Below are 24,972 nucleotides of genomic sequence, written 5' to 3'. Positions count from 1 at the left end.
GGAGTCCAATATAAAACTAACCCTCTTTCTGAATCTGTATTTTTTTTCCTTAAACACACAAAAAATATACTGTGCTAAGTACTGAGTTTGGGGCATAAAACTGACAGATTTCCCCTTGAAACAATGAAACAAAGCAGGTCTTGTAGTTGTGTGTGTATATGTTCATCTAAGACAGCTGGCTGCTGCTGGTAACTTTCTGTAGGAATGAGAGCAGTCTTAAACTTCCTCTTACTGCAGCAAGAAACAGAATAAATATAGTTGCAAGCTGTTGAATTATTCCCTTGAGAAATGTGATTAAAGTGATTTCCCTCTGGTTTTCAAAGGAATTTCCTTCCTTGTGTCATGCCGTGCTGAAGTATTTATATGCACAATTATGCTAACTTAATCCTTAACCAACCACAAAAATTAATATATAATTTGGATGCATCTGGTAGAAACCCAACAAGTGAGATTACCCAGATGGGGCTTCTTCTCCAGGACAAATCTAAATAAGGTTTTTTCAATGTCTGCGTAAATGCATCAGTCTGGAGCTGTTCTATAGACTCTTGTTTCTATTCTCTGTTTTGCTTGTTCCTTCTTTCTCTCTCTCATTTGCCTTTTTCTCTCCTCTCACCCCTTGAGAAGTAACTCAAGCCTTCAATTCTGTTTTTCTCTGTTTATTCCTGCAGCAATATACACACACACACACACACACTGACAAGAGGACCACCTAGAGTCACATCACGCACTCACTTCAAACCACTTAGGGCTCCATTCGTCTTTGCTTCACTTCATTTCACTCAAAAGTCAGCATGTTAACAAAGGACAGCGGAGGCGACTGCACCAAAATAATAATGGGTACTGCAACCCATAGGCTCCCATTGGGAGAGTTTATTTGTTACATGATCACTTGACATTCATTATTTAATTGGATGCAAGACTCCTGATTACATCAAGAGTTCAAATCAAACAACCCCCTCTTCCCACAGTTTCTATTCACAGTCTCTAATGCCTTTATAGGACATCAATGTTTTGTGAGATGCACATGAGGCATGAAGAGCTGTTTGGAGAATGCAGCACACAATTTAAATATATCCACAGTAGTTGCTCCTTTGGAAGTCAGTCAGATGCTCATCTAGCCGTAATGGAGAGAGAAGCAGTTCTGGAAATGGAAAGAGCTTCAGTCCCCAAATTCAGCCTTTAAGCTGCTTTAGAGGATTGCTGGGTATTTTTTTCTCTCCCTCGCTCTAAAACAGACTGCCGATATTGGCTCTAAACCAGAACGGGAGAGGGCAGACTCCCTGAGCTTTCACTGTGCAGTTGCACAGGGCAGAGAAGGGCCAAGCTGCTTTGTCTTGGCTTTATAATCCACTCTTGGGTGACACGTGACGGCAGAGACTTCTGCCAGTAAGGTGTTGCCTCTCCCTGCTGTACACCCTGCTGTAAGAAGGGTGCACCTGACCTCAGCTGACCAGAAAGGATTTCACTCAGTATTTCACTGAATTAGATGAGTGGGCCTTCATCTGTATGTACTGAATAAGATGTTGGGCTGCTATGAGGGAAATGCAGAGGACAGAAATCTTCCATAAGTCTTTGACTTGGATGGGATTTTAAAGCTGCAAAGCACTTAGCTTCATCACAGTGAAAAGGTTGTCACTCAGAACAGTTTTTTATTGATTTGCAGTGACCTTTCCCTCAATAGGTCCAGTTCATGGATTTAATTGACGTTCAAGGTTATGTAGCAGCCACAAGATTTAGTGAGTTTGTTTTGAGAGAGATTTCCCAGACAAGTCAGAGTTTTATTACAGTATTCATCCTCTTTTTTCTAAATACATATGTGCATGTTGATCAAGGTTGAGTTACAAGAGCATCCTCAACTTCAGACTGATTTTAAAGGTATCCATGCAACAAAAGTGTATGCATAGTTGTTTAATTGTGCAGAGTTTTAAACAGTGTTGACCTTACTCACTGGAGTGAGTGGCATAAAAATTGGGTACTTCAAAAAGTAGGAAAGATACACCTTAAAGCCTCATGCTGTTATAAGGTTTTTGTGGGCAAGCATTTGATAAAGATCTGCAGAAATATAAAGTAAATTTCTAAAGCACCAGTATGGTCCCTGAATGCAATTCAGCTGAGATGAATAATGAAAAAAATATAGCTATTCAAGGGCAATAAACTGGAGTAACAGGGTCCCTGTTTTTATTAATTTATTTTTGTTTCTTTTTTTATTGAGTGGAGTTTGCCCCAATACACACACACACACACACACACACACACACACACACACACACACACACACACACACACACACACACACACACACCTGCTCTTTAACTGTAGTTTAGCTCTTTCGCTTGAACTTTACCTAAGGTTATTCACTGTAATTGGCCAATATCACCCACTAGTGGAGAAATCATGGTATCGCAGTTTTTAAGCGCAATTATATCATTAACCACACGGTGGCAATGTTTAACCAAATATTATTCGACGAGAAATTACGAAAGGTACCGGACAAACCCGAAGCGAACCCCGGAAGCTCTGTTGTTACTGGTGGCTTTCAGCCCGTTGTTCAAACGATGTGTCGCTTGCTGCAGATCCAGCTGCTTTGAGGGTTAAGAGTTCAGCTGAAACGCTACGCCAGAATGTATTGAGACAGAGTTCCCAGGAAAATACATGACGAATATTAAGGTTTGTAATTTAGCTGTCACTCCAAAGGTTTTGTTTTCTCACTCGTCATTCGTATACAGTGTTAGCATGCTAGCGGCGTTAGCTTATTTTAGTGGCTTGTTAGCAAGCGAGATTTACCAGCCATCCCGGTTGCATGTGAACTGTCAGGCTAGCGGTGCGTGCTGGCGTACGTGCGCGTGTGTCTGTCTGTGTGCGTGTGTCGAAGTGTTGAGTTTCTGTCACGACCTCTGCAGGTATTGTAGATCTGAAGATCGACCCCAGTTGATGCTTTTAGCTGGCAGACAGATAGTCCGTGATACCTATACTAGTACGACGAGTTCCACTGATGGCGGAAGATCAATGAGAAAGTGGTTTGTGGTCTGATCAGTCATACCTCTAAACAATCTTTTTGAGTGACGAGACGCCTAAAGACCCCTGATGATAATAATAATAATAATAATAATAATATGTATGTGGTCAAACTAGTTTAAAACCAGTAAAAAGTCATTTACATTTCAGTTTAGTTTCAAGAGTAGCTGAAAGTGGTTTGTAAAGGTTTACATGGTTAGTTTTTTGTATCAACGTTGAGGAACTGGTCGTGTTTTTCCCCCGTGTCTATTAATTTGTGTATTTGACTAGTGTTACTATAGTTTGACCACATTGAGCTGATCCAAACAGAGAAGGACTGATTGACCAACTCGGGGAAAAAAATGTTACTGTTTATATTTGCAGTGTCACCTCATCACCATGACTTGCCTTAATTATGGGTGTGCCACCTGGAAGTAAAAAACCAGTTGTAAATATATATGGCACATACTCTCATTCTGCTATAAGGAAATTAAGCGATGTATAAACTGATAGACAGAAATGGTTTCTTCAATCTGTAATTATGGCCGGTCACAATAAATAAATAAATAAAAATAATAATAACTTCAGTTCATTACACTCTGTGGAAACTGAACAAATATTTGTGTGCCTTTTGTCTTTTTCAGCCAGCAGTCCACATGTGTATTTCGTCCTGAATGCTGGCCCAGGAGGTGCACACCACAGCATGCTGTTGTGAAGCTGGAACATATTAGGTATGTAACAAGAGCAAACAGAGGAAGGACCTTGTGCCACCAGTTTGTCGCTTATGCAAAACCTGGAGAAGTTGCATTCCACTTCTTGGTTTTGGCTGATGAAAAGCGACATTCAGATCAGCAGAGAATATTTGCTTGATTCACTTGCAAACTGGTTTAGTTTATGGTGTTTTCAATCGTTAATAGCGAATCTGACCTGCAATATTGATGGTGTTTGTAAAATGTGACAGTGAGTTGTAATATAACTAAGTAAATCTTCTTTTATATATATATATATATATATATATATATATATATTCCAACAACGCCCTGTTTTCGTCTCTTGCCCACCGATGCCTTCTGGTGGTGATGGTGGTGGCTAACCAACCGGACATAGTGGTGGTAGACAAACAGAAGAAGACGGCCGTAGTGATCGATGTAGCGGTTCCGAATGACAGCAATATCAGGAAGAAGGAACACGAGAAGCTGGAGAAATACCAAGGGCTCAGAGAAGAGCTCGAGTGGATGTGGAGGGTGAAGGTAACGGTGGTCCCCGTGGTAATCGGAGCACTAGGTGCAGTGACTCCCAAGCTAGGCGAGTGGCTCCAGCAGATCCCGGGAATAACATCGGAGATCTCTGTCCAGAAGAGCGCAGTCCTGGGAACAGCTAAGATACTGCGCAGGACCCTCAAGCTCCCAGGCCTCTGGTAGAGGACCCGAGCTTGAAGGATAAACCGCCCGCAGGGGCGTGCTGGGTGTTATATATATATATATATATATATATATTTCCTTTCTTGCCTAGCGTGTTGGGGATATAACAAACCTCAGATTTTATTATAGGGGATGAGTAACAAAAAAGAAATGGAAAGAGCAGGGGGAAATCTTTGGATCATGAACAAACATTAAACTCAATAATTCAATCAGATAATGTCTGATTTTAACAGGATTAACTTTTTTAAATGGGCATTAACTGCTGCACGTGGATATCATGGTAGAGGAAGATGGAACCACGAGATGATATTGTCGACGTTTGCATCGTGATCTTGGTTTCTGTTTTGGTGGAACTGCTACATCCCTGTTGGCATGCGATGACTCAAGACTAGTGTGAGTCCCATAAAGTGATCTGAGCAGGATAGCGTTTGGGTGCTGTTTCTGGTTACAAAGATAGGAAAAGGAGGAGAGAGGACAGTTGGTGGCTGTTGTGTTGTGCCCTCTGACTGGGAAGGGCAGACAGCTGGACAAGCAGCAGCTGCTGCGGCTTTAATGGACCTCCTCTTTATTGACAATGGAAAAATCAATACTCCTTAAACTAGCTAGAGCATTTTTTGTCCTCTTTAGGATGGTGATTTTCCTTTTTGTTTGTTTTTATTTAGTTTAACAGTCTACTGGCAATGCTGTCTGTCTTCACCTGGCCTGTGGTCCTAATGGCATCAGCTTTGTGGATATTAAACTTCAGCATGACTTCTTAACATACAAATGCAATGTTGCCAGTGGTATTGGGAATATGCAATGAGTGAGTGAGTTATTCTTTTAGCAAGTGTAGCTGACTGCTGGTGATTGAGCAGCTTTTCCTCAGTATATTCATCAACTGGCACAAACTGTTTCTCCTGTCATTGTAATTAATTGAAGTGAAGCATGTATATGAGCTAGACAGTCGGTCACTATCAGTTTCTGGGCTGACTTTTTCAGTTCCTGTTATACCCATTATAACTGGGTGGGAAACAGTAGCTCAGCTTTGCTATATGAAATATTGCAGTCTATCTATACGAAGGAAGTGCAAAATTCAGCGACACACACAGTCATCTCATAACTGAAGCTTTATTTGTGGTTTATTGTTTTTGTTCCGTGCATCACACTCGGGTCGCTTGATAACAAACTTCCTTTGTTTTAAGATAGTTTTTATATATAAACAAGGTTTAAAAACGTGGAGAATTTTATTAACGTAAGACATCCTGTATTTTGTTGTTTTGCACAATATAGAAAAAAATGCACTGCTGTAGTTTATTTAGAGGGTTACAATATGCACAAAGTAGTTTCATTAGATTAGACCAGAGATGCTAAACTCATGTTACATCACGGGCCACGTACAGCTCTCTTTGATCTTATAGTGGGCCGCACCAGTGAAACTCTCCTTTTTGTCAGTGTAAAGAATAGGGCTGCCACGATTAGTCGACTAGTCACGATTACGTCGATTATCAAAATCGTCGACAACAAATTTAATAGTCGACGCGTCGTTTAAAGCCTTGTAAGATCCTGAAAGACGCAGGAATAAGTAGTAGGATTTAAGAGTGTAATAACGGACTGAAACAGAAAATGACAGCACTGCATGTACGAGAATGCCAGCTGCCGTTAAACCTCCAAGAAGAAGAAGCAGTTTCCGATATCGTAGCCGTGTCCAAATTCAGGAACCGCATCCTCTTGTGCCCGCATTTTAAGGCCGATTACGTTACACCGACGCGACAAAGGCTTTCCAAATTCGAAGACTTCTGCAAATGCAGCCGACAAATGTGTTCTACTTTTCCCCAGATTTGAAGGATGGGTCGGGCATATGGCCCAACCTATCCCAGAATTCATAGCACGGCTCAGCATATTCCTGTTTCCAACAATGGCGGCAGCTACTTAGTTTTAATATTACTCTTATTATTCTTTCTGGGTCACAAAATAAACTTTGAACATATTTTCAGGCGAGAATGGAGCCGTGTGAACTTCAATCATCTGTTCGGCTTATCAAGACACCACATATTTGTAAAAGCGCTCCGACATTTTCGGAGACATCTGTCACCCACCAGCTGGATAGCTAGCCGGGGGCAAGGCTCACTGGAGCCCCTGAGAACACCGGACTCCCGGCAAATCGTTTTCAAACCCCCCGCGGTCTTTCGCTACTCAGGTTAAACACGATATATAAGTCACATGTCCAATGGATGCATGATCTGATTAGTCGACTAATCGCAAAAATAATCAGTGACTAGTCAACTAGCAAAATAATCGTTTGTGGCAGCCCTAGTAAAGAACTTTAACTACACATTTAGTCCCTGATATATTTTAATGTGAAAAAGAAGATCTCAATATAAACCATACATACCAGTTTTTCTTCACAATGAAAAAATGCTGCTGTAGTAAATTAAATAAATCTATTTGGGATGATTAAATTGTAAGAAATAAGTGTGTAAAATGCCAAAAAAGTTCTGGTATCATATTGCCCAACCTACATTTTAATTATAACACGAGAGGATTTTGTTATTTGACAGAATGTCCTTTTTTATATAATCAGTTAATGAATTTTTTTTTAAATTCTGGAGCTACTGGAAAAAGAAACATACTTTTCTATAGTAGATGGCAAAAAACAAACTTTCTGTAATTTAATTTATTTATTTACTTTGATGTAGTATTAATGAGGTATTCAAGAGAAGAGCTACAAAAACTTATGAAATTACAGTTAAATGCCCCATATTTATGTCCTCCTTAATATTTTCCAAAGCTGCCAAGCTGGCCAGATTGGAGCCTTTGGCAGGCTGATTCTGGCCCTGGGCTTTATATTTGACACCTGTGGATTAGACACACAAGTTACGACACAATTTGTGTATAGGGACATGAGTGTGTTTTGAAAAAATATATAAAGCAGCACAGCACATTTACCTTTCTGAGTTTGTGTTCAAAGGTGTATATGTTCTTCTGTTGTGTCTGACACTTCTGATTAAAAAAAGAAAAAAACTATTGTTCTTGAATGAAAGGAACATCAATTAACAAGAGCGGTTAAAAGTGGCAATTTTACCACTTCTGTGCTTGCACACTGAAAATTAGGATTTCTTTTCACAATTTGAACTTCAAAAACATCACTCCATCACAAACAGTGTGTCTCTGACAGGGCATGATAATCAGACAGGTATGTCGTTAAAGGTAACCTTTAAAAAAATACAAACTTATTGTAAACATTTATTTTGTGCACTATATCTGTAGCTAAGATATGTTAAAGCAGAGACAGTTTGACCACTCTTACTATCTGAACCAGTTGTTTGCACAAGTTACATATTGCTAGCTTGTGCAAGTAAGATTTTATCCATGTAGGATGTGTTTGGAAGAATTTGTGTGTTCTAGCACTTACTCTTGTGTAACAATATAGATAACTTCCCATATTATCAAAAGGGACAATCCACACAGACTGTGAAACATGCACTACTAAAGTGTCACCTTGCAACACAGATTTTACAGAACACCTCTATTATTTTGAACCAGTTACCGTGAAATCACTTTGGGGCTTGAACTGAACTCCCAAAGAGAAAGAGGATGTCTGTTTTCTGGCAGCCAGAAAGGCAGTTTTCAACACTGCAGGGTAAAAACCTCATACTGCAACTTCAGTGAAAGTCACTGTCATGGAAAGGTGTTGAAGGTGCAAGCACAAGCAAATATCACCAGGGTATTCCAAAGACAGTCTGATAGAAATTCTGCACAAGACTGACTGCTTAGCTTTGCACCACCCTATCTCCTGTCTCATTTTATTTAAATGCTTACCTAAAGGAAGCAGCTAAAGCACCTCTACTATTCACCTTATGTCAATTCTGTAGCGTGGTAATGAGGAAATAGTGTAAGATTGGTGGGGGTGGCAAGACCTTGTGCAAGGTTGTTCTTCTGGCTGAGTCTTATCACTTTAAGGGCCTTGAATATTTGTGTTTGGTTAGCAGGGGCGCATGTATTCTGTTGTGAAAACTGGACATTGTTTAAATTTTTTTATTCCTCTTGTTCCTTTAAAATGGGATCCGTTCTTTTATTTTAAGAGTTAACTCTTTTCATTTGTATTTCTCTGCTCCTCTGTATATAGGCACGTGAAGCAGACACTCATGTGCACTAAGGATGCATCAATCCCACAGTTTCCCGTCTCCATTTGGCTTTGGGCGTATGCCAATACTGAGTATACTGATCAGATAATAATGTTAAATTAATAATTGTATTCCTTGGAGTCATTCTTTTAGCAATTTATTTGCACTAGTCTCATAACAGCTCGGTGTAAGAGTCATTAGGCTACTGCATATTGGTATAATTTTCCAGATGTGCAAGTTTCTCCTTTCCCTGTTGTTCTTCTGTCTCAATGCAAGTGCACCTCCTCACTCGTGTGTTATGTGTGGAGTTGAGGTGATGAGTGAAAGGTACAAATAGTTGACGACATCATATAACCTTGCCACCAGTGAGACAAAGTTTGCCCCAGTTCCCCCCAGATTTGCTGTCATAGGGTGCTAGACCCTGGATGGGTGGAATTGTTTTTCTTCTTCTTCTTCTCCTTCTTCCCGTTTGAGTGTTTGGTGGTTCAAGTGTTCCAGCAATGGTAGAAACACTAGATTTGACCTGAAATTCTCTTTTTTAAAATACCACAGAATCTAAAAAGCTTTGTTATATTATTTAGTTTTGTCTTTTTTTTTTAACACAAAGCCTACAAGCCAAAGGGAAAATAGACCCACAAATTATTATTAGCCTTTATTTCTCCTGAACATGTAGCTCAGCTGCGGGATCAGTTTCCTAAAGGTACCAGAATAGCCATTGATTTATCCTGAAGCTGTGGAGATAGTTTCCCCAGCTGGTCCTGAATGTTCGCTTGCGACCTTGAGGAGTACGCCAATGAATCATGCTGAAAGGCTCAACAGGCCCTGAGCTTTGAGGGGGTTGAGTCCAGGGTTGAGCAACATTGATCATATACATACTTTGCCCCATTTGTGTCAGCTGGCATCAGACATTTGTCCAAAACTTTGAATTTGTAAAGTTGCCATAAACTATTAAGAAATGATTTGATTATGTGATTTCAAATTATTTTGGGAAGCACTCTGATCACTAGTTATAATCACTGCTGTCCTAAGGTTTAGTTGTCATTTTACAGATAATCATGACCTAAGAATAAGTACCTTACATTCTTGTTTGATGCTATTTGTAGAACTCTTAATTAACACACATTCCTCATTTTTTTTCCCCAAACATTTTACTATTTGTCTCTTTGATGTACTGATTCTAGTTTAAACCGTATTTATTGATTGACTGCTATTACTTTTACTGCTACTAAGTTTGAATGTCTTTCCTCTCTCTAGGGCAGAATGCAGTCTTCAAACCACAGATTACGAGATATGGAGCAGCACCATCCGCTGCTGTCAGCAGGTGCAGATGTCGAGACAGGTAGCCTTGCAGCCGGAGTGATGGTTGGAGGTCCACATGTGGGTCACACAGCAGGAAACCGCACTCTGTGGTTTATTCAGGACAGCTGTGGTATGGTGTGTGCAACCATGACCTGGTTCCTGGTTCTGTACGCTGAATTTGTTGTGAACTTCGTCATGCTTTTGCCTGCCAAGAACTTCTGGTACTCGCTGTTGAATGGTGCTACCTTCAACTCACTGGCTGTGCTTGCGTTGGCCTCGCACCTGCGCACCATGCTGACTGACCCGGTAAGTATGTTTATTACAGTAAGGGTGGAGAAGGCAAAGGTCACTGAAAGTGTGAGAGTTTCAGTCTGATGGCAGTTATTTGTTTTTGCAAACAAACAACATTTACAAATATTAAATAGAACCTGGCTTATTGTTGTAATTTTGCAAGCTAAATTTTTGGTGCTTTAGCTATCAAATCATCCTAATGAAATAAAGATGTGGCATGATGCTCAGACTTTGTATAATAGTCTAACTGCAGTAGATGTTTTGACAGTGAAGCTTACACCAAAAATCACTGACAGTGATACTTGGAGTCACTCACTGATGTAATCTGGGACACTAAGCTTAGGGGTAGTGTGTGAGTGGATGCTGTGCACGAAAGCAGCACAGTGCAGCCTTCCGAACTGAATTTCTGTCAGCTTGTTACTCTAATCTGTTAAGAGCATTTGAGGTTTTCAAAAAAAATGTTCAACTTTTAATTTGGTTTGCTACTGACTTTGCTTCTAATACTTGGCGAATAGTTTAAATACAGTGAAGTCATGTGTCGGGGGGGATTGCACGTCTAATACTGTTAGTGCTGCTGTTGAAATGTCAACTGATTCTAACTCAAAGAAACTAAAATGTCTGGTGACAGCCCCACTGGTGCCTCCAGCCCAGTGGCCCTTCCTGAACAAATGCTTAATTGAAATCCACCAAGTAAAACACAGAAGTGTGTGCTGTAGTGGAGAAACTGGAGTTTCAGCTGTACTTTCAAGGTCTTAAGGTCATCTGTGTATTTGAGTTTAAGTGTGCGTTACACACTGGGTGTTTCAGTCGACATGCCAAAATGGTTTTGGGCAAGATACTGAACCCCGAGTTGGACCCAGTGCATTCATCAGAGTGTGAATATGTGTGTGAATGCTTGATGTGTGTGCTTGTGTGAATGTTTGCGTGAGAGGGTGAGTCAGACATAGTGTATAGAAAAAGCTGTGAGTCCTCAAGTAGAATAGAAAAGTTGTGAATAAGAACCAATGCATCTGTTTGTGTCTCAGTTGGACTATTGCCATTTTGGGTTATTAAGATTAATTACTTGTATTACTTTGTACAAGTAGACATTTTGTTCCTTTTATTTATTTATTTTTTAAATTAAAGTATTTTTTCCCCTCTCACAGCCTAGAGACATTAGGAACAGTGGGTGAATTGCTGTATATGCTTGAATTCTCAATGACCCCAGCATAATGCATTTATGTGGATCCTTTTAATAAATAGCATGTTTCTTTTTCTGTCTGCCCTTTTCCTTAGGGCGCAGTTCCCAAGGGTAACGCAACAAAGGAATATATGGAGAGCTTGCAGTTGAAGCCTGGCGAGGTCATCTACAAGTGCCCAAAGTGCTGTAGCATCAAGCCTGAGAGGGCACACCACTGCAGGTCAGTCTAACACCATGCATACGCAGCAGGCAGAGCATGAGTAGCATGTAATGAGAACAGAAGCACATTCAGACTCGGTGACTTAGTAATACACAGGCTTGTTGTAGCAGGAAAAATGTTCCTTAAAAACATATTTTATGAAAGGACAAACAGAGTAGCTGATTACATTTGCATTAGCAGTCAGTTTGTCATGAATTAAACTCTCCTTTCTCCTGCCTGCAGTATTTGTAAACGATGCATCAGGAAGATGGATCATCACTGTCCCTGGGTCAATAACTGTGTGGGAGAAAAGAACCAGAGATTCTTTGTTCTTTTCACTGTAAGTACACAGTTGCAGTCGTGAGTTAATCTTTTCGTTAAAGTTACAAAGCAAGTAGAAATGCTCATTTTACATATGAGAATACTGTTTTTAATCCTCTTAGAAAATTGCTTGTTTTCCACTCATTTTAAATTTAAATAAATACATAAATTATATTTTATTTGGTACTACATGGGAGATATTGCAAAAGTCTTCCCACTTGCTTCATTTCCATGATCAAATAAGCAGCTCAGCTCAGTAGAGATGCACCACACAGCAGGAACATGCCGACATTAAATGTGCTTTCATGGCCATCTGTGACTCTCTTGACAGCATCAGCACTTCTTTCTGGTTTCGTGTGCTGACTGGAACTTTTTTGAGGGCAGAAACATAAAGCTGTCATATATGGTTGAGGCACAAGGTCATAGTTAACTTTCCTTTCAGATTGCCATAAAGGAGAAGTTATCTGTGGAAACACAGGTTCATCATTTAACCCTTTAAAGCCCAGCATATCGTATTTGATACATGTGTTTTTGTGAGTTTTTGAGACCTCTACATCATCAGCGTGACTTTTTTTTTAACCCTCAAAAAAGAATATAAATTGCATGACACATTTTTAATGACTAAATTGCAAAAAATATGGTTTATGTAGTAAATGTGATATAAATGAAAACTCATAAATATATATATGCAGATTAAAATTTCAAATATTTGTATTAGTGCTGTCAAAATTAACGCGTTAACACACATTAATCCGCCATCACGGTCAACGCGGTTAAAATTTTTAATGCAATTAACACATGTGGTAGAACCTGTGTTAAAAGATTGAAGAAAACTATTCAAATTCTCTTTGAATTTAAGTATAGATTATTTGTTTATTCTGCATTTACTTCATTATATTGGATAAATGTCTGTTACAAGCTTAAATATAAAGTTGAAAAAATCAAGTAATCGGGATCAAGTATAATTACAGACAATTTTGAGATTAGTTATTTTTTTAATGTATTAACACCACTAATTTGTATATATTTTGTCTAAATTGTTAATGGCCTGCATTTGTACAGCGCTTTACTTAGTCCCTAAGGACCCCAAAGCGCTTTACACTACATTCAGTCATTCACCCATTCACACACTGGTGATGGCAAGCTACATTGTAGCCACAGCTGCCCTGGGGCGCACTGACAGAGGCGAGGCTGCCGGACACTGGCGCCACCGGGCCCTCTGACCACCACCAGTAGGCAAACATGGGGTTAGTATCTTGCCCAAGGATATTTGGCATGCAGCCAGGAGGCAGCCTGGGATCGAACCACCGACCTTCTGATTAGTGGCAAGGTTCCACAAACACTCCATTATCAAAAAGTTAAAGATTTCTGGCAGTTCTTTCATGGTTCAGGTTTTAAAGGGTTAAAATAGAAAGTTGTTTTTGTTTTTAAGTCTAATTACTTAATTGTGAATAGAGCAGGGCGATATGACCAAAAATATTTATCACGATATACATTTGAAAATTTGCGATAACGATATAACTGACGATATAATTGACACTAGACAAAATACTTTACAACTCCACAACTTTATTAGTGCAAAAAAAACATCAATGTATTTTCACTTAAACAAGCAGCTGTTTTTTATGTGCATTAAAGTTATATAAAATTTAACAGTGCAAATGCAAATTCCTCGCTGACAGTTTAACCAAAAGGCATTTCCAGTGGAAATGGCCGACATATCCTCAGCATAACCATGTATAATATCCACAAAACTTAAAAAGAGGTTATACACACACAATACGGTAATATTATGTTGAAGCACAGTACGTATCACTTCCGCGAGGCTCCTGCCTACGATAGCCGTAATGCTCCGACAATCCATCAAGCGGTAGCTTAGCAAAGTCGTACTAAAACATTTGACAGATTTTCGAGCGCCGTGTACACATAAAATCGTTTCGAGGTCAGTAAACACAACCAGAATTCATACATAAGGCACACGGGATTATAAGGGGCACTGTCGATTTTCAGAAAAATCAAAGGATTGATTTTAAGTGTGCCGTATTTTCCAAAAACACGGTAATAACGACGGCCCGCTAGCATGCCTACCAAAAATAGTGCTTTGTTGTGTATCTGACGGACGAAAGCAAACCAGTTCCACACCACTGAAGTTGCAGCATTTTTACAAACCAATTCTGGTTCATCCGTTTCATTCAACGATCCGCTTTCGCTCTTCTCATTCTCCGTCGCCGCCATGCTTTTTTCGCCATGTGCGTATGAAAACAAAGACACTGCGCATGCGCGTTTTACCCATATTCTATCGTGATATTTCATTTTCTTATCATTGCCCAACATTATACCGGTATCACCTTGAACGGTATGATCTGGCCCAGCTCTACTTGTGAATGTGAAATTTATAGTTTAAGGCTACATTACTCCAGTGAATGTCAGTAAACTGTTGGGTTGTGAGTGGTTTTGCTTACCTTCTTTGTTTTGTATATGTGACTTTTTTTGTTCTCTTCATCTCTCCATAGATGTACATAGCCTTGATTTCTGCCTATGCCCTCGGCCTCAGTGGCATGCACTTCTTCACATGTATTAAACTTCAGTGGAACGGTAAGGCTTCTCTAACTTAACTTTCAAAAACATGAACACATGATGTCAAAGACATGCAGTTTAAGGCAGAAATGCAACTATTAGTACAAGTGGTTGAAACTCCTTAGAGACATGAAGAAAAGAAGCAGAGTATGGAAATGAAAGAGATTTTTATCCTGTTGTCAGAACAGCTGCTCTGCACAAGTCATTGAAGTTGTGCGGCAAAGCCATCATTGAGCTGTCATCCATCACTTCCCGCTCCCTTGTGGGTCTGTCTGTAAGAGTGAACCAGAAAATGAAGATAATATTTCATTCTTCAAATTCTAGCTTCTCGTCATCTCTGCAGGATAATACTCTGACCTCCCAAAAAAATACAGTCTGCCGTAGCAATTGTATTGTAGCAAAGGGACTATTTTAATGGTCTGCACTAGATTTTATCCAGTGACCTATGTGACTTTTAAACACCCAAAGGGAAGACATTTACCCTTTTAGAATCTGTCCTATTTTAAATGTATTGTTATTTGATTGGCATTTTATATTCTGTTTTATTCAGTTGTTCAGCGCACTCTGAAACCTCTAACTTTGTTCCTCTAACCAGAGTGCAGTGAGTTTTCACCGGGGGTGTCTGTGCTGCTGCTTATCTTCCTGTGTCTCGAAGCCATCCTCTTCCTCACTTTCACAGCTGTAATGTTTGGTACGCAGATCCACTCCATCTGCAATGACGAGACGGTCAGTATCTACTGCGCCACGCAAGCTTTGTTCCTTTCAGCAGTGGAGGGATTAAATGTGCATGAATCGAAGAAAGAAGTCTTAGACTAATTTTATCAAGTTGTTACGGTGTCATATTCCTGCCTCAGCAATGTCATCTCATTGGTAATCATGATCATTCATTAATTTTAATCTGTAAAAGTCACAGGAAATTCACCTAAAAGTTGTGTACCGAGATAGCAGTGATATATTATTTATAAAATAATCAACTGAGACATTGTTCAGGTGTACATTAAATTTCTTTAGCTATATAGTATAATTAATATGCAATGACTTTCGTTCTAGATCTCTGCATAAATGTTTGTGTTAGCATGCTAATGAGAAAGGAAATGGACAACTTATTGAGGATCTTTCCTTTCTGGTGGGTTCAAATGTGTTGCAGGAAATTGAACGTCTTAAAAACGAGAAACCCACTTGGGAGCGTCGCATGAGATGGGATGGCATGAAAGCTGTATTTGGGGGTTCGCCATCTTTGCTGTGGTGCAATCCATTCACAGGCCTGCGTCTGCGGCGCCTAATGCTGTTGACCCACGGTCGCCGTGGTGGGTCTGAGTTTTCTGTCTGAGAAGACTGCAGACTGATGCAACTCACCGACACCTCACCGTGTCTGGTGTGGTGGAAAAAAAGGATTTCTTCTATGCCCTCTTCGACTGGAGCTACCATGAACCTCCGGCGGCGTCTTTCCTGAGTAGGTGACAAAACATTCTGCAGTAATGGGACCCAAGTGTATCACAATCACTACTGAGAGTCTGTGTTGTCTATCACATGCTGATGTGGATCCAACACATGTGATATTGCTTTGCACAAATCGGATGAACAACTGGATTTTTTTTTTGCAGGGTGGGCAAAATGAGGAGCTATGTGGTTTGTGTTGTTTGGTAACGCATGCAGTACGTAACTCAAGTGAGTCTTTTTATTCCCCACCATCCAAGATGCTGTTTGAACTCAACTAATGCACCTTGGGACACAACTTAAGTATGTTTTGTTTGCTGTGCACATGAGATTGGAGAAAAGTCTTTGAATGTTTTTTTTTTTTTTTTGAGGGATGGATCAACAACATCTTTCATCATCACTGGAGCTACACAAGTGGGTCGAAATGGAAAGTGCTTGAATTATTTTTCTTTTGGCCCAGACAAGAGAACCACTGACAGGGGATTCACAGTCAAGGACATGCACTACTTACATGACACTTGAGGAAAAAGCTTGGTTATGGAGCACAGTGGTCATTAGAGTTTGAACTGTGCTGCATGTATAAGGCTTCATTCAGCATCTTAGTCTGGAAATGAGGCTTTAATCATCTTAACAAGCTACCATGAACACAATGCTCATTCTTATCTAGGAGATGGCTTTTTCTATCTCTTCATCTCTGTTGTTTTTTGGGGGTTTTTTTTGTTTTGGGGGGGGTCCTCGGGATAAAGTTGTTTAGGTTACTCGAGCTAAAAGAAATTTATTGGTGAAGCTTTATCACCATGTGCACACCTCAGCAGATGACCATGACTCACAGGAGACGACTACTGCTAGTCTTCATTTGGACAAAACATTTTGTAATAATTGTGTATGTGTATCCATTTCCATCACTCCTACATGCTGATCAACATCTCCTTATCTCTGCAATCAGTTAAACAACAGGACAACTGATGGCTGTGCTTTCATGATGAAGTGAATTAGGCCGAAGGCTAAATGTTACTAAGTTTGCGTTGTTTAATACTTTCATGTTTTGTTTTGTTTTTAACCTCTGTGTGGGAAATCAGAGGGAACTTCTGTGTAGTAGGAATTTTACTATATACAAAAGTTATTGGAAAAGTCTTCACAGCATTTTAAACCCTAAAAAAACAACGTTATAAGCCCTCAAGACAGAGCCGAGTCTCAGACATGGTCACTTTACATGCTCCTTGGCCACCGTGTGTAACAATGAGTTGAAAAGGAAGGTTTGAAACGTTAGCACAACCTCCTTTGGGTCATTGTTTTCACATTCTGATCGACTGTGCAAAGCTCCATTGTGAAGTCAGCTTGTAGATTTAAAAAGAGTGCTTTGCCGAAAAAGACTGAGGTACCGGCTCACTATACGAGCTTTAATACGGTCTTGGGGAGCTCAGCAGAGGCTTGTGAGGCCTTTTTTCCTATTACTGCAAAAGTTTCAGGCATGTACCATCTAGTGGCAGGACAGCAGCAGACACTTTCCCAGTGTTATTAGAACACTTTGCCATGCCTTTGAAACATCAAATCAATTGAATTTTTGAGATTGAAAGATATTGTGATTTTTGAAAATGTCAATTTTGTGGCTGCCACTCTCCTAACTTCACTCTGCCTAACTAACGAGTTTGTTGGCACCGGATGAATGTGGCTTTTCGAATCTGCAGTTTACAGTCAAGTCCAGATGCACAGGCTGGTATTATCAAAGTATTGTCAAGTCTAGACTCTTAAAGTCTAATTTATATGCTTGCTGAACAATATTACTGCTGTTTGTTTTCATCTGTGGTCGTTAAGAAAAGGAACTGTGCCCACTGTTTACAATAAATAATATCTGATGCTCTATGGCTGTAATGTTTTGAAAAACATGCTGTCATTAGAATGGTATTTGACAGCACTGTCATCAGAAGGGTCACAGCACTGAAAGCTAATTAATATCAGGGGATTATTTTAATGCTGGCCTCATTTCTCATTTGTATTCTGCTGGATTTCATATATTTCCTATTTAAACATTGCTTTACTTTCACTATATATAGATCATAGAACATTCAACAAGTCCCTAACATGCTAAAAACTGTTAAAAGTTAAGCTTCATAGAAAGTAGAAAATGAAACTTTTTATAACTGAAAGAAGTTTAAAATTTGCCAGAAAATAATACTAAAATTCCCATTGTTTAGTTTTGCACGCATATATGTTGCTAATCATGCAGCAGCTGAATAAATGTGTTGCAGGAAATGATGACGAGTCCAATAAACTATTATGTCATTAGATTAGAGGCAAATATCAAAAGAAATAACAGTTCTAATGCAGTGCTGAACTGTAAGTTGTAGTTGTTGTGGGTACAAAAACAAAAGTAATTGCAGATATTGCTGTGTCAAAGCATTTGAATTTGATTGGTATCATTTGGGCAAGATTGATATGGTCAAGTATTTGACAATAGGACGTCCTGCTTCATGACCGAACTCTTAAACTGTCTCATGTCTTTTTCATATTTGCTAACAGACTCTATGAATGCTGAAGGACTACACTGATAATCTCTGCTTTCTGCTGTATGACTTTAAAAAGCTACAATCACCACAGGAAGATGAATGTTGAACAACATGCAAAGATGCTTAAACCAATACAACACTATTCTGTCAATGCTTTTTTTTTTCTCCTCACAGTAGTTGGCAGTTGAAGCAGAGTCCTGCAGAATATAAAGGATAGAGAGAATTTTGTGTTGTGTCGTAATGGTTCTTAACAGGATGGGTGTTTGATCACAGATTTACCGTTAATATCACCATGAACAGTTGTGAAAGTTTTGTGTCCTACACTCCTGAGAGAATGTTTCTTCAAGAACAAAAGTCCTTCAGCTTTACAAGCAAAGTATAAAGGTTGCTATTAACAATATATAAATGGAATGTTTTATTCAAGTTTTTTTAATGGTGTCATAATCTTATGATGTCTTATATTGTTAATGTCATACTTTTACATAATAAACTTGATTAATTTAAAGCTATACACTCGGATTAATTGCCTGTCATACTCATGCTCACGTGCTCCTGATTTGCTTAAAGCAGTTCAGCAAGTGTGAGGTTGGGCAGAATTTGGAGTGGATTTTGATTTTCATCATACATTATGGAGTATATGTATATTAAGTCATTTGTGATGCAGATGCAGTGTGCAAATCATCTTTCAGTTGCTTCCTTTAGGGGTTGCTCCGTCTCACCCTACCCCTCGTTTCCTCCTCTGTCACACGAACCCTCTGCATGGCCTTGATTATTACCTCCTTGAACCTTCTATGTGGTCTTCCTCGTTTCTTCCTGTCTGGCAGCTCTGGATTCAGCATCCTTTGTCCAATATATTCCACAATCTCTCCACTGTGCATGTCCAGACAATCTCAGACGTGCTTCTCTAACTTTGTCTCCTTCATGCTCAACCTGAGCCATCCCTCTGATATATTAATTTCTTTTCCTGTACATAAAATACACACTGTAATTACATAATTAAGCATTTAAAGTCTTCAAAGTTCAGTTGAGATTCATTCAGAATCCCTCCCCAGAAACAGACATGCACAAGAATGTAAATGAGAGCAATTATTTCAATAGGGGAACACCAAACTTTTAGTATTGTTGTAATGCAAGTATTACAGCAATGTACAGGTGTGCTGAGTTGGCAGCGATGGAGCAAAACGCTTGCAAGGTACAAGTAATGCAGTAAAAAACATTTGAAAAGAACAGCACTGCTTCTTCCAGTCCGCTGGGTGGCAGCATAGTGCTATCCTGCTAGTGCAACGTCGGCTCAGAGAAGAAGCGTTTGTGTTTTAGTAAGCTGAATTTTGACTTTCAGGCAGAACTCTTTTTAAAGTCTTAATTAAATTTTGTATTTTTGATATTGGACTGGCAGTCATGGTTATAGTTTCACCGATTTTTACACTTTTAAACGTTATTTGGGGATATTTATTGTCTTGGTTGAGTTTCTCTTGTGGTTTTATACAACTGGAATGACTTAAGTGCTGCCTGAAAAACTCAGTTCGGAGAATAAAGTGCCCCGGTTTGCCTTTCGGCCAGCCTTCAAATTTTCCCCGCCTTCATCCTAAATGCTTTCCTGCTTTACCGTCTAACTTGACGTGAATATGGCGGCAAAGGAGACTGTAAACAGTTACCAAGTGAGCGTTGAATCTGTCGTGAACGGCTGGCTAGTGGATTATTACTTCTTTTTGGCGGTAGAGTTCTTTAAAAATGAACAATACGAGGATTTCTGTGCCATTATAGATATACTCGACTGTAAGTATAAACAGTGTTTTTGACTAGTTTGGCTAGCTCGTAACCAGCTATAGTACTACCAGAACTGCCTAACTTCGTACCAAACTTAATACAAGTTAGCGGACTTAAATATTAGTGCTCCTTTATAAGTTGTCTTCTATCTTGGTTACGATAATACATGCTCTTAAACTTTCCAGGCGTCAGCTGACAGAAAATAAATGAATAAACGGGGGAAATTTCATGAATCGTGTTGTTGTGAGAGTAAGCGGACCCATCGTCTTGTTATGTCGAGCGAGGCTGCTCTTATTTATTTGTTTTGATATTTTATATACACAAGGAACAATTTCAGTTCTGTTTACATGTATGTACGTTCACGTAGTGGTTTTTCAACATACTAAAATGTGTCTTTTAAGAAAAAAATCAAGGTGATTTTAATGACATATTTATAGTTTTATTACCATACAAAAGACATCTTTTTCCTCAAATACAACCTCCATACGCCTTATTTTTGTTTTTTGTTTTTTTAAATTATTTATTTATTTATTGAACTTGTTTCTAGGGCATAGACGGTTATGTATTCCTTCAATTTGAGACACCTCAGTAGAAGTTAAAAAAGTGGGCATATAGCCAGCTATTATTGCCAGTTACTTAGGCTATTTTGTGTTATTAATTTCTGTGTGTTTGGGGGAAATAAGAAGCTTCTTTATTGTTTTATTGCAGGTATTATGGCGCGCCCTTTGGAGTCCACGGATGACATCGCAATGAAATTTCGAGTGTTGCAGTTTATCTCCCGGATAAATGAGGGTGAAAACCTTGGTGAGTTCAACATTAATCAACAAGATCAGCACATCTGAGTATTACTGTGGTTCTTTAAGCGACATCAGTGTACAGCTCTGTGCATCAAAATAAATCATTTGCAAAAATGTAATAACTTACCTGTCAAATGATTAAAAAAGGGTATGTAACTAATCTGCAATACATTGTACCACAGTTATGCCACAGTTAGACACATTTAGAGGCCAATATAAATAATAAAAGCTTGTGATTAGAGTCTGACTACACACTCACTGGCTACTTAATTAGTTACACCTTGCCTGTACTGGGATTGATCACCTTTTGCTTTCAGAGCTGCCTCAGTTATTTGTGTCACATAATTTTCCTTCCTTGGTCCATATTGGCATGATATCCATTGATGTCTATTTAAATACCAGTACACATTTTTATGTAATATTCTGATATCATAAAAGTATCATATCACAATGTCACTGTTTGTAGCAACGCCATGCCTTGATGTTCCCTAGTGTGGACAACAACGAGAAAAGCCGAGGCATGTCTCAGAGCAGGAACCACCTGTCAGCTTCCAATGATTTAGTGAAGCAGCTCCCTTTTTAGATCCCAACTTCCAACAAAGGAAAAGTAGTTTGTAAAGCACCAAGGTGGAAATGTCAAACTTATTTCACTACTTGAGGTGGTGCTAGTTTCAGTCATCATGCAAATGTACTGTTTATAAGATTGGGGAAGCCTGCAGTCAGCTGAGACTGAAGGAGTCACTTGGATGACTGACGAAACGTTTCTCCCACTGAAAACGCTGCGTCCAGATGAACAGAATCAACTAACAACAGAATTGGGGACTAACATGCTAAAGTCACAGCGGAGATCAAGACTCACCAGACCAGGCAGAATTTTCCATTTTGAGTGAATGAGTCAACTCAAAATAGTCTCACTATTCTCCTCTGACTTCTCCCATCAACACGACAATTTTTATTCAGCGAACTGCTGCTCACTGGATGTTTTCTCTTTATCTGACCATTCTCTGTAAACCCTAGAGATGATTGTTAGAGAAAATCCCAGTACATCTTAAATGCACAGACCAGCCTGTCTGGCACCACAAACATGCCATGTTTAAAGTCACTGAAATTCTTATTCTGATGCTCGGTTTGAATTCCACAAGTAGTCTTTACCATATCCAAATCCCTAAATGCGCTACAGCTGCTGCAGTGGGATTTTAGAAATTTCTATTAAGAAGCTTTTGAAACTTATTGGTATTATTGTACCTAATAGTCCAGTGATGTCCAGTGAGTGTATACATGGTATATAAAGGACATCTGGTGACATATCAATACTAGGACTGCTTCTGTAGCGCTCAGTTGTCACGGCGTCACTCACATTTGCAACTAAAAACAGACAACGTAGCAGAAACATATCTAAGAGCAGGGGTGTATTAAAAACATTACGCTCAAGCTGCTCCGGTTTTTAAACAAAAAAAATCGTTTCTAAAAGAGAATCCAATGAGCAGTTTATTTTAAAAGACCTGTTTTTTTCTCATTTTAATATTTAATATTTTAAAAATTGCTTATTAAAGAGACAAATGTAATTTTCCATTATTACTCAATTGATAGAATACTTGATTATCAAGAATACTTGATAACAAAACTAAGTTTGATTTCTGTCATAATCAATAGCCTGATTCACAGCTTTCTCTAAATTCATATTTGAGGTTGACATCTCGTCATACTGTGAATATTGTGAATAAACACAACAGTGAATATTGGTTTGTCTTTGCCTACAGGTGTTTCATTTGAAATGGACGTGCCATCAACTCCTCTGGAATCAGCCTTAATGTTACTGGAAAAAATAAGCCAGGAATTCAGTATCCCACAGCAGGAGTATGAAAAGGTGTCCTCTTCTCTTAAAGATATGGTAAGCATTTCTCTTGAGCTGAATTCCTTTATTGTACTTCCATTCAAAGACAACTTCTCCCTAAATTAAGTGGGTTGTTTTTGTTTTTACATTTTAAATATCTGCACTTGTTCAGCTTTTACATTCTTACATACGTCTACAAAGGCAATCAAAACAGTGGTTTCTAATTATATTCTGTTTAGCAAATAATATATTTCTGTCTTTAGATTGTGGGGATTTTCATCAAAAACAGTAAGTTTGAGAAAGCAGAAGAGGTGCTGATGAAACACTTTCCTCCCAAAAATATTGGAAAGGTGAGGTTACTCGCTAAACCTTTTTTTCACTACACGATAATAACATTTACATTAAAGTCAGTGTGTAACTTTATCCCTACTTATAAGTTATTTTGTAAAGTCTTGTTTAAAAATTGATAAGCATTGTCATATCGATGTTGATATGCTGTGTAATACAAAATAACCAGGATGGGAAGCTTGTGCTAATCGTTTTATAGCTTTTAAGTGTAGACAAAGACACAACGGTTAATTTCATTTCAGATCTACTAGGCTTTGCAAGCTTAGGCCATAAATATACTGGATAATGGACAGTCTGCTTTCCCATCTTGCATCTCCTCATCAGCCACAGTCATCAGTGTGCTGATATGATGATAGCGCTGGTGCAGGAAGACATTATGTGGAAAAGACAAATTAAAACAATTGGTTTAGCTTGCATGCCTTATAAGTGTCCCTTTTATTATCTGGATGGGGTTGACTGATCACTGAATGATCTTTGGATGGTGGAGCCTCATTTCACTGTAGAATCCTCCCCAACTTTTTCTGCATTTGTTTTTTAGCTCCAGCTCCCTCCAGTGGCCAACCTCCCCCTTTACAACAAAACCATCAAATAACTGCATTGGCTAGTTTTCATTTTCTGTCACATGAATGTTAAACAATGTTGGGTCTGATTTTATTACATCCCTAAAACTATTTAAAAATTAAAATGGTGCATGCTAAGATATTCAAACACATTATATTTTTAATGTCACGTTTCTCACATTTTCTGTAGAGAGCAACATTCATGGGTCTCATCAGGAAAAAGAATAAGATTCATGAAGTCATTGAGCAAATCAACTTTCAGCACTTCAAGGAGGAGATGCTTGCGTTTTGCCTGAGGATCTGCCACTTCAGCCTTCCTCTTCTTCATAAGGTATACATGCTCTGTATTAAATATGTTTTGTTTTTTTTACTTAATTATAGAAACTAATCAATAGAATAACTTTAAGCAATGTGAAGTCCTTTTAAACATTTGGGGTCAAGATTGCCCCATCTTTGCATTTAGACATTTCAGCACTTGTTGGGAAAATGGAATGTACACTGCCCGGTGCATCTGCAAAGAAATTGCTGTTACATGAGGTTGACAGCATTAAACTGCAGTCCAGCATTAAACTGTACCCTCTAAACCAGGGGTGGGCAACTCCAGGCCTCGAGGGCTGGTGTCCCTGCAGGTTTTATATGTGTCCTTGAACCAACACAGCTGATTTAAATGGCTAAATTACCTCCTCAACATGTCCTGAAGTTCTCCAGAGGCCTGGTAACAAACTAATCATGTGATTCAGGTGTGATCTAAAGATCTAAAACCTGCAGGACACCGGCCCTCGTGGCCTGGAATTGCCCACCCCTGCTCTAAACCAAGTCTCCAGGGTTTTGGAGATATTTTTTTTGTTGGTGTTTTTTAAAGCCTGCGCATCTTGTAAAATTATCAGGATTTCTATATGTTTCTATATGTTTCTTATTATTCTTCATGTACATCCCTGCTGTAATTTCCTGCTTAAGGATTAAGGATTTCATAGATTCAGCTCAGATATAATATATGCTGACACCTTGATTTGTAGTATCTTCCAATACTAGTATTAATCAATAATAAGTTCTTCTTTGTGAGGAAGAGACCAGGATGTTTAAGGCTGCAAATATCAGATTGCTTTCTTGAGCAGTCCTAATAGCTCAGTGTGTTTAGTAAATGCATGAAAGGTTCAACTTGCTGTATATTATGAATTTAAGTGCATTGTCTTTTGACTAGAATTGAGATTCAAATGAAGAACAAACCATGTTTCATATGTAATCAATTCAGAAATCCTGTTCATGGAAGTTTCTTTGTTGTGAATTTGTGTGTGTGTGTGTGTGTGTGTGTGTGTGTGTGTGTGTGTGTGTGTGTG

General features: G+C 38.9%; 2 protein-coding genes across 2 annotated transcripts in view; both read left to right on the top strand.

The window, feature by feature from the left end:
- Positions 1–2,504: 2,504 nt before the first annotated feature.
- Positions 2,505–18,493, top strand: zdhhc7 (zinc finger DHHC-type palmitoyltransferase 7). Its single transcript, XM_005915009.3, has 8 exons — positions 2,505–2,667; positions 3,639–3,725; positions 9,773–10,123; positions 11,384–11,508; positions 11,731–11,827; positions 14,322–14,403; positions 14,981–15,111; positions 15,533–18,493. The coding sequence occupies exons 3-8, from the start codon at positions 9,779–9,781 to the stop codon at positions 15,713–15,715; spliced, it is 963 nt and encodes a 320-aa protein (XP_005915071.1). The 5' UTR covers positions 2,505–2,667; positions 3,639–3,725; positions 9,773–9,778; the 3' UTR covers positions 15,716–18,493.
- A 153-nt stretch (positions 18,494–18,646) lies between these two features.
- Positions 18,647–24,972, top strand: part of LOC102311634 (telomeric repeat-binding factor 2) — a 10,578-nt gene continuing 4,252 nt past the window's right edge. Inside the window, exons 1-5 of the mRNA XM_005915015.2 lie at positions 18,647–20,105; positions 20,805–20,900; positions 22,654–22,784; positions 22,991–23,077; positions 23,826–23,966. Coding sequence (XP_005915077.1) covers positions 19,955–20,105; positions 20,805–20,900; positions 22,654–22,784; positions 22,991–23,077; positions 23,826–23,966 — 606 coding nt within the window. The 5' untranslated portion in view covers positions 18,647–19,954. The remainder of the gene's footprint in view (positions 20,106–20,804; positions 20,901–22,653; positions 22,785–22,990; positions 23,078–23,825; positions 23,967–24,972) is intronic.

Source organism: Haplochromis burtoni, unplaced genomic scaffold, assembly GCF_018398535.1.
Source record: "Haplochromis burtoni strain Fernald_Lab_line unplaced genomic scaffold, NCSU_Asbu1 Contig_11, whole genome shotgun sequence".
NCBI classification, from domain to species: domain Eukaryota; kingdom Metazoa; phylum Chordata; class Actinopteri; order Cichliformes; family Cichlidae; genus Haplochromis; species Haplochromis burtoni.
Note: the sequence above shows the minus strand (reverse complement) of the source record. Positions and strands in the feature narration are given on the sequence as shown.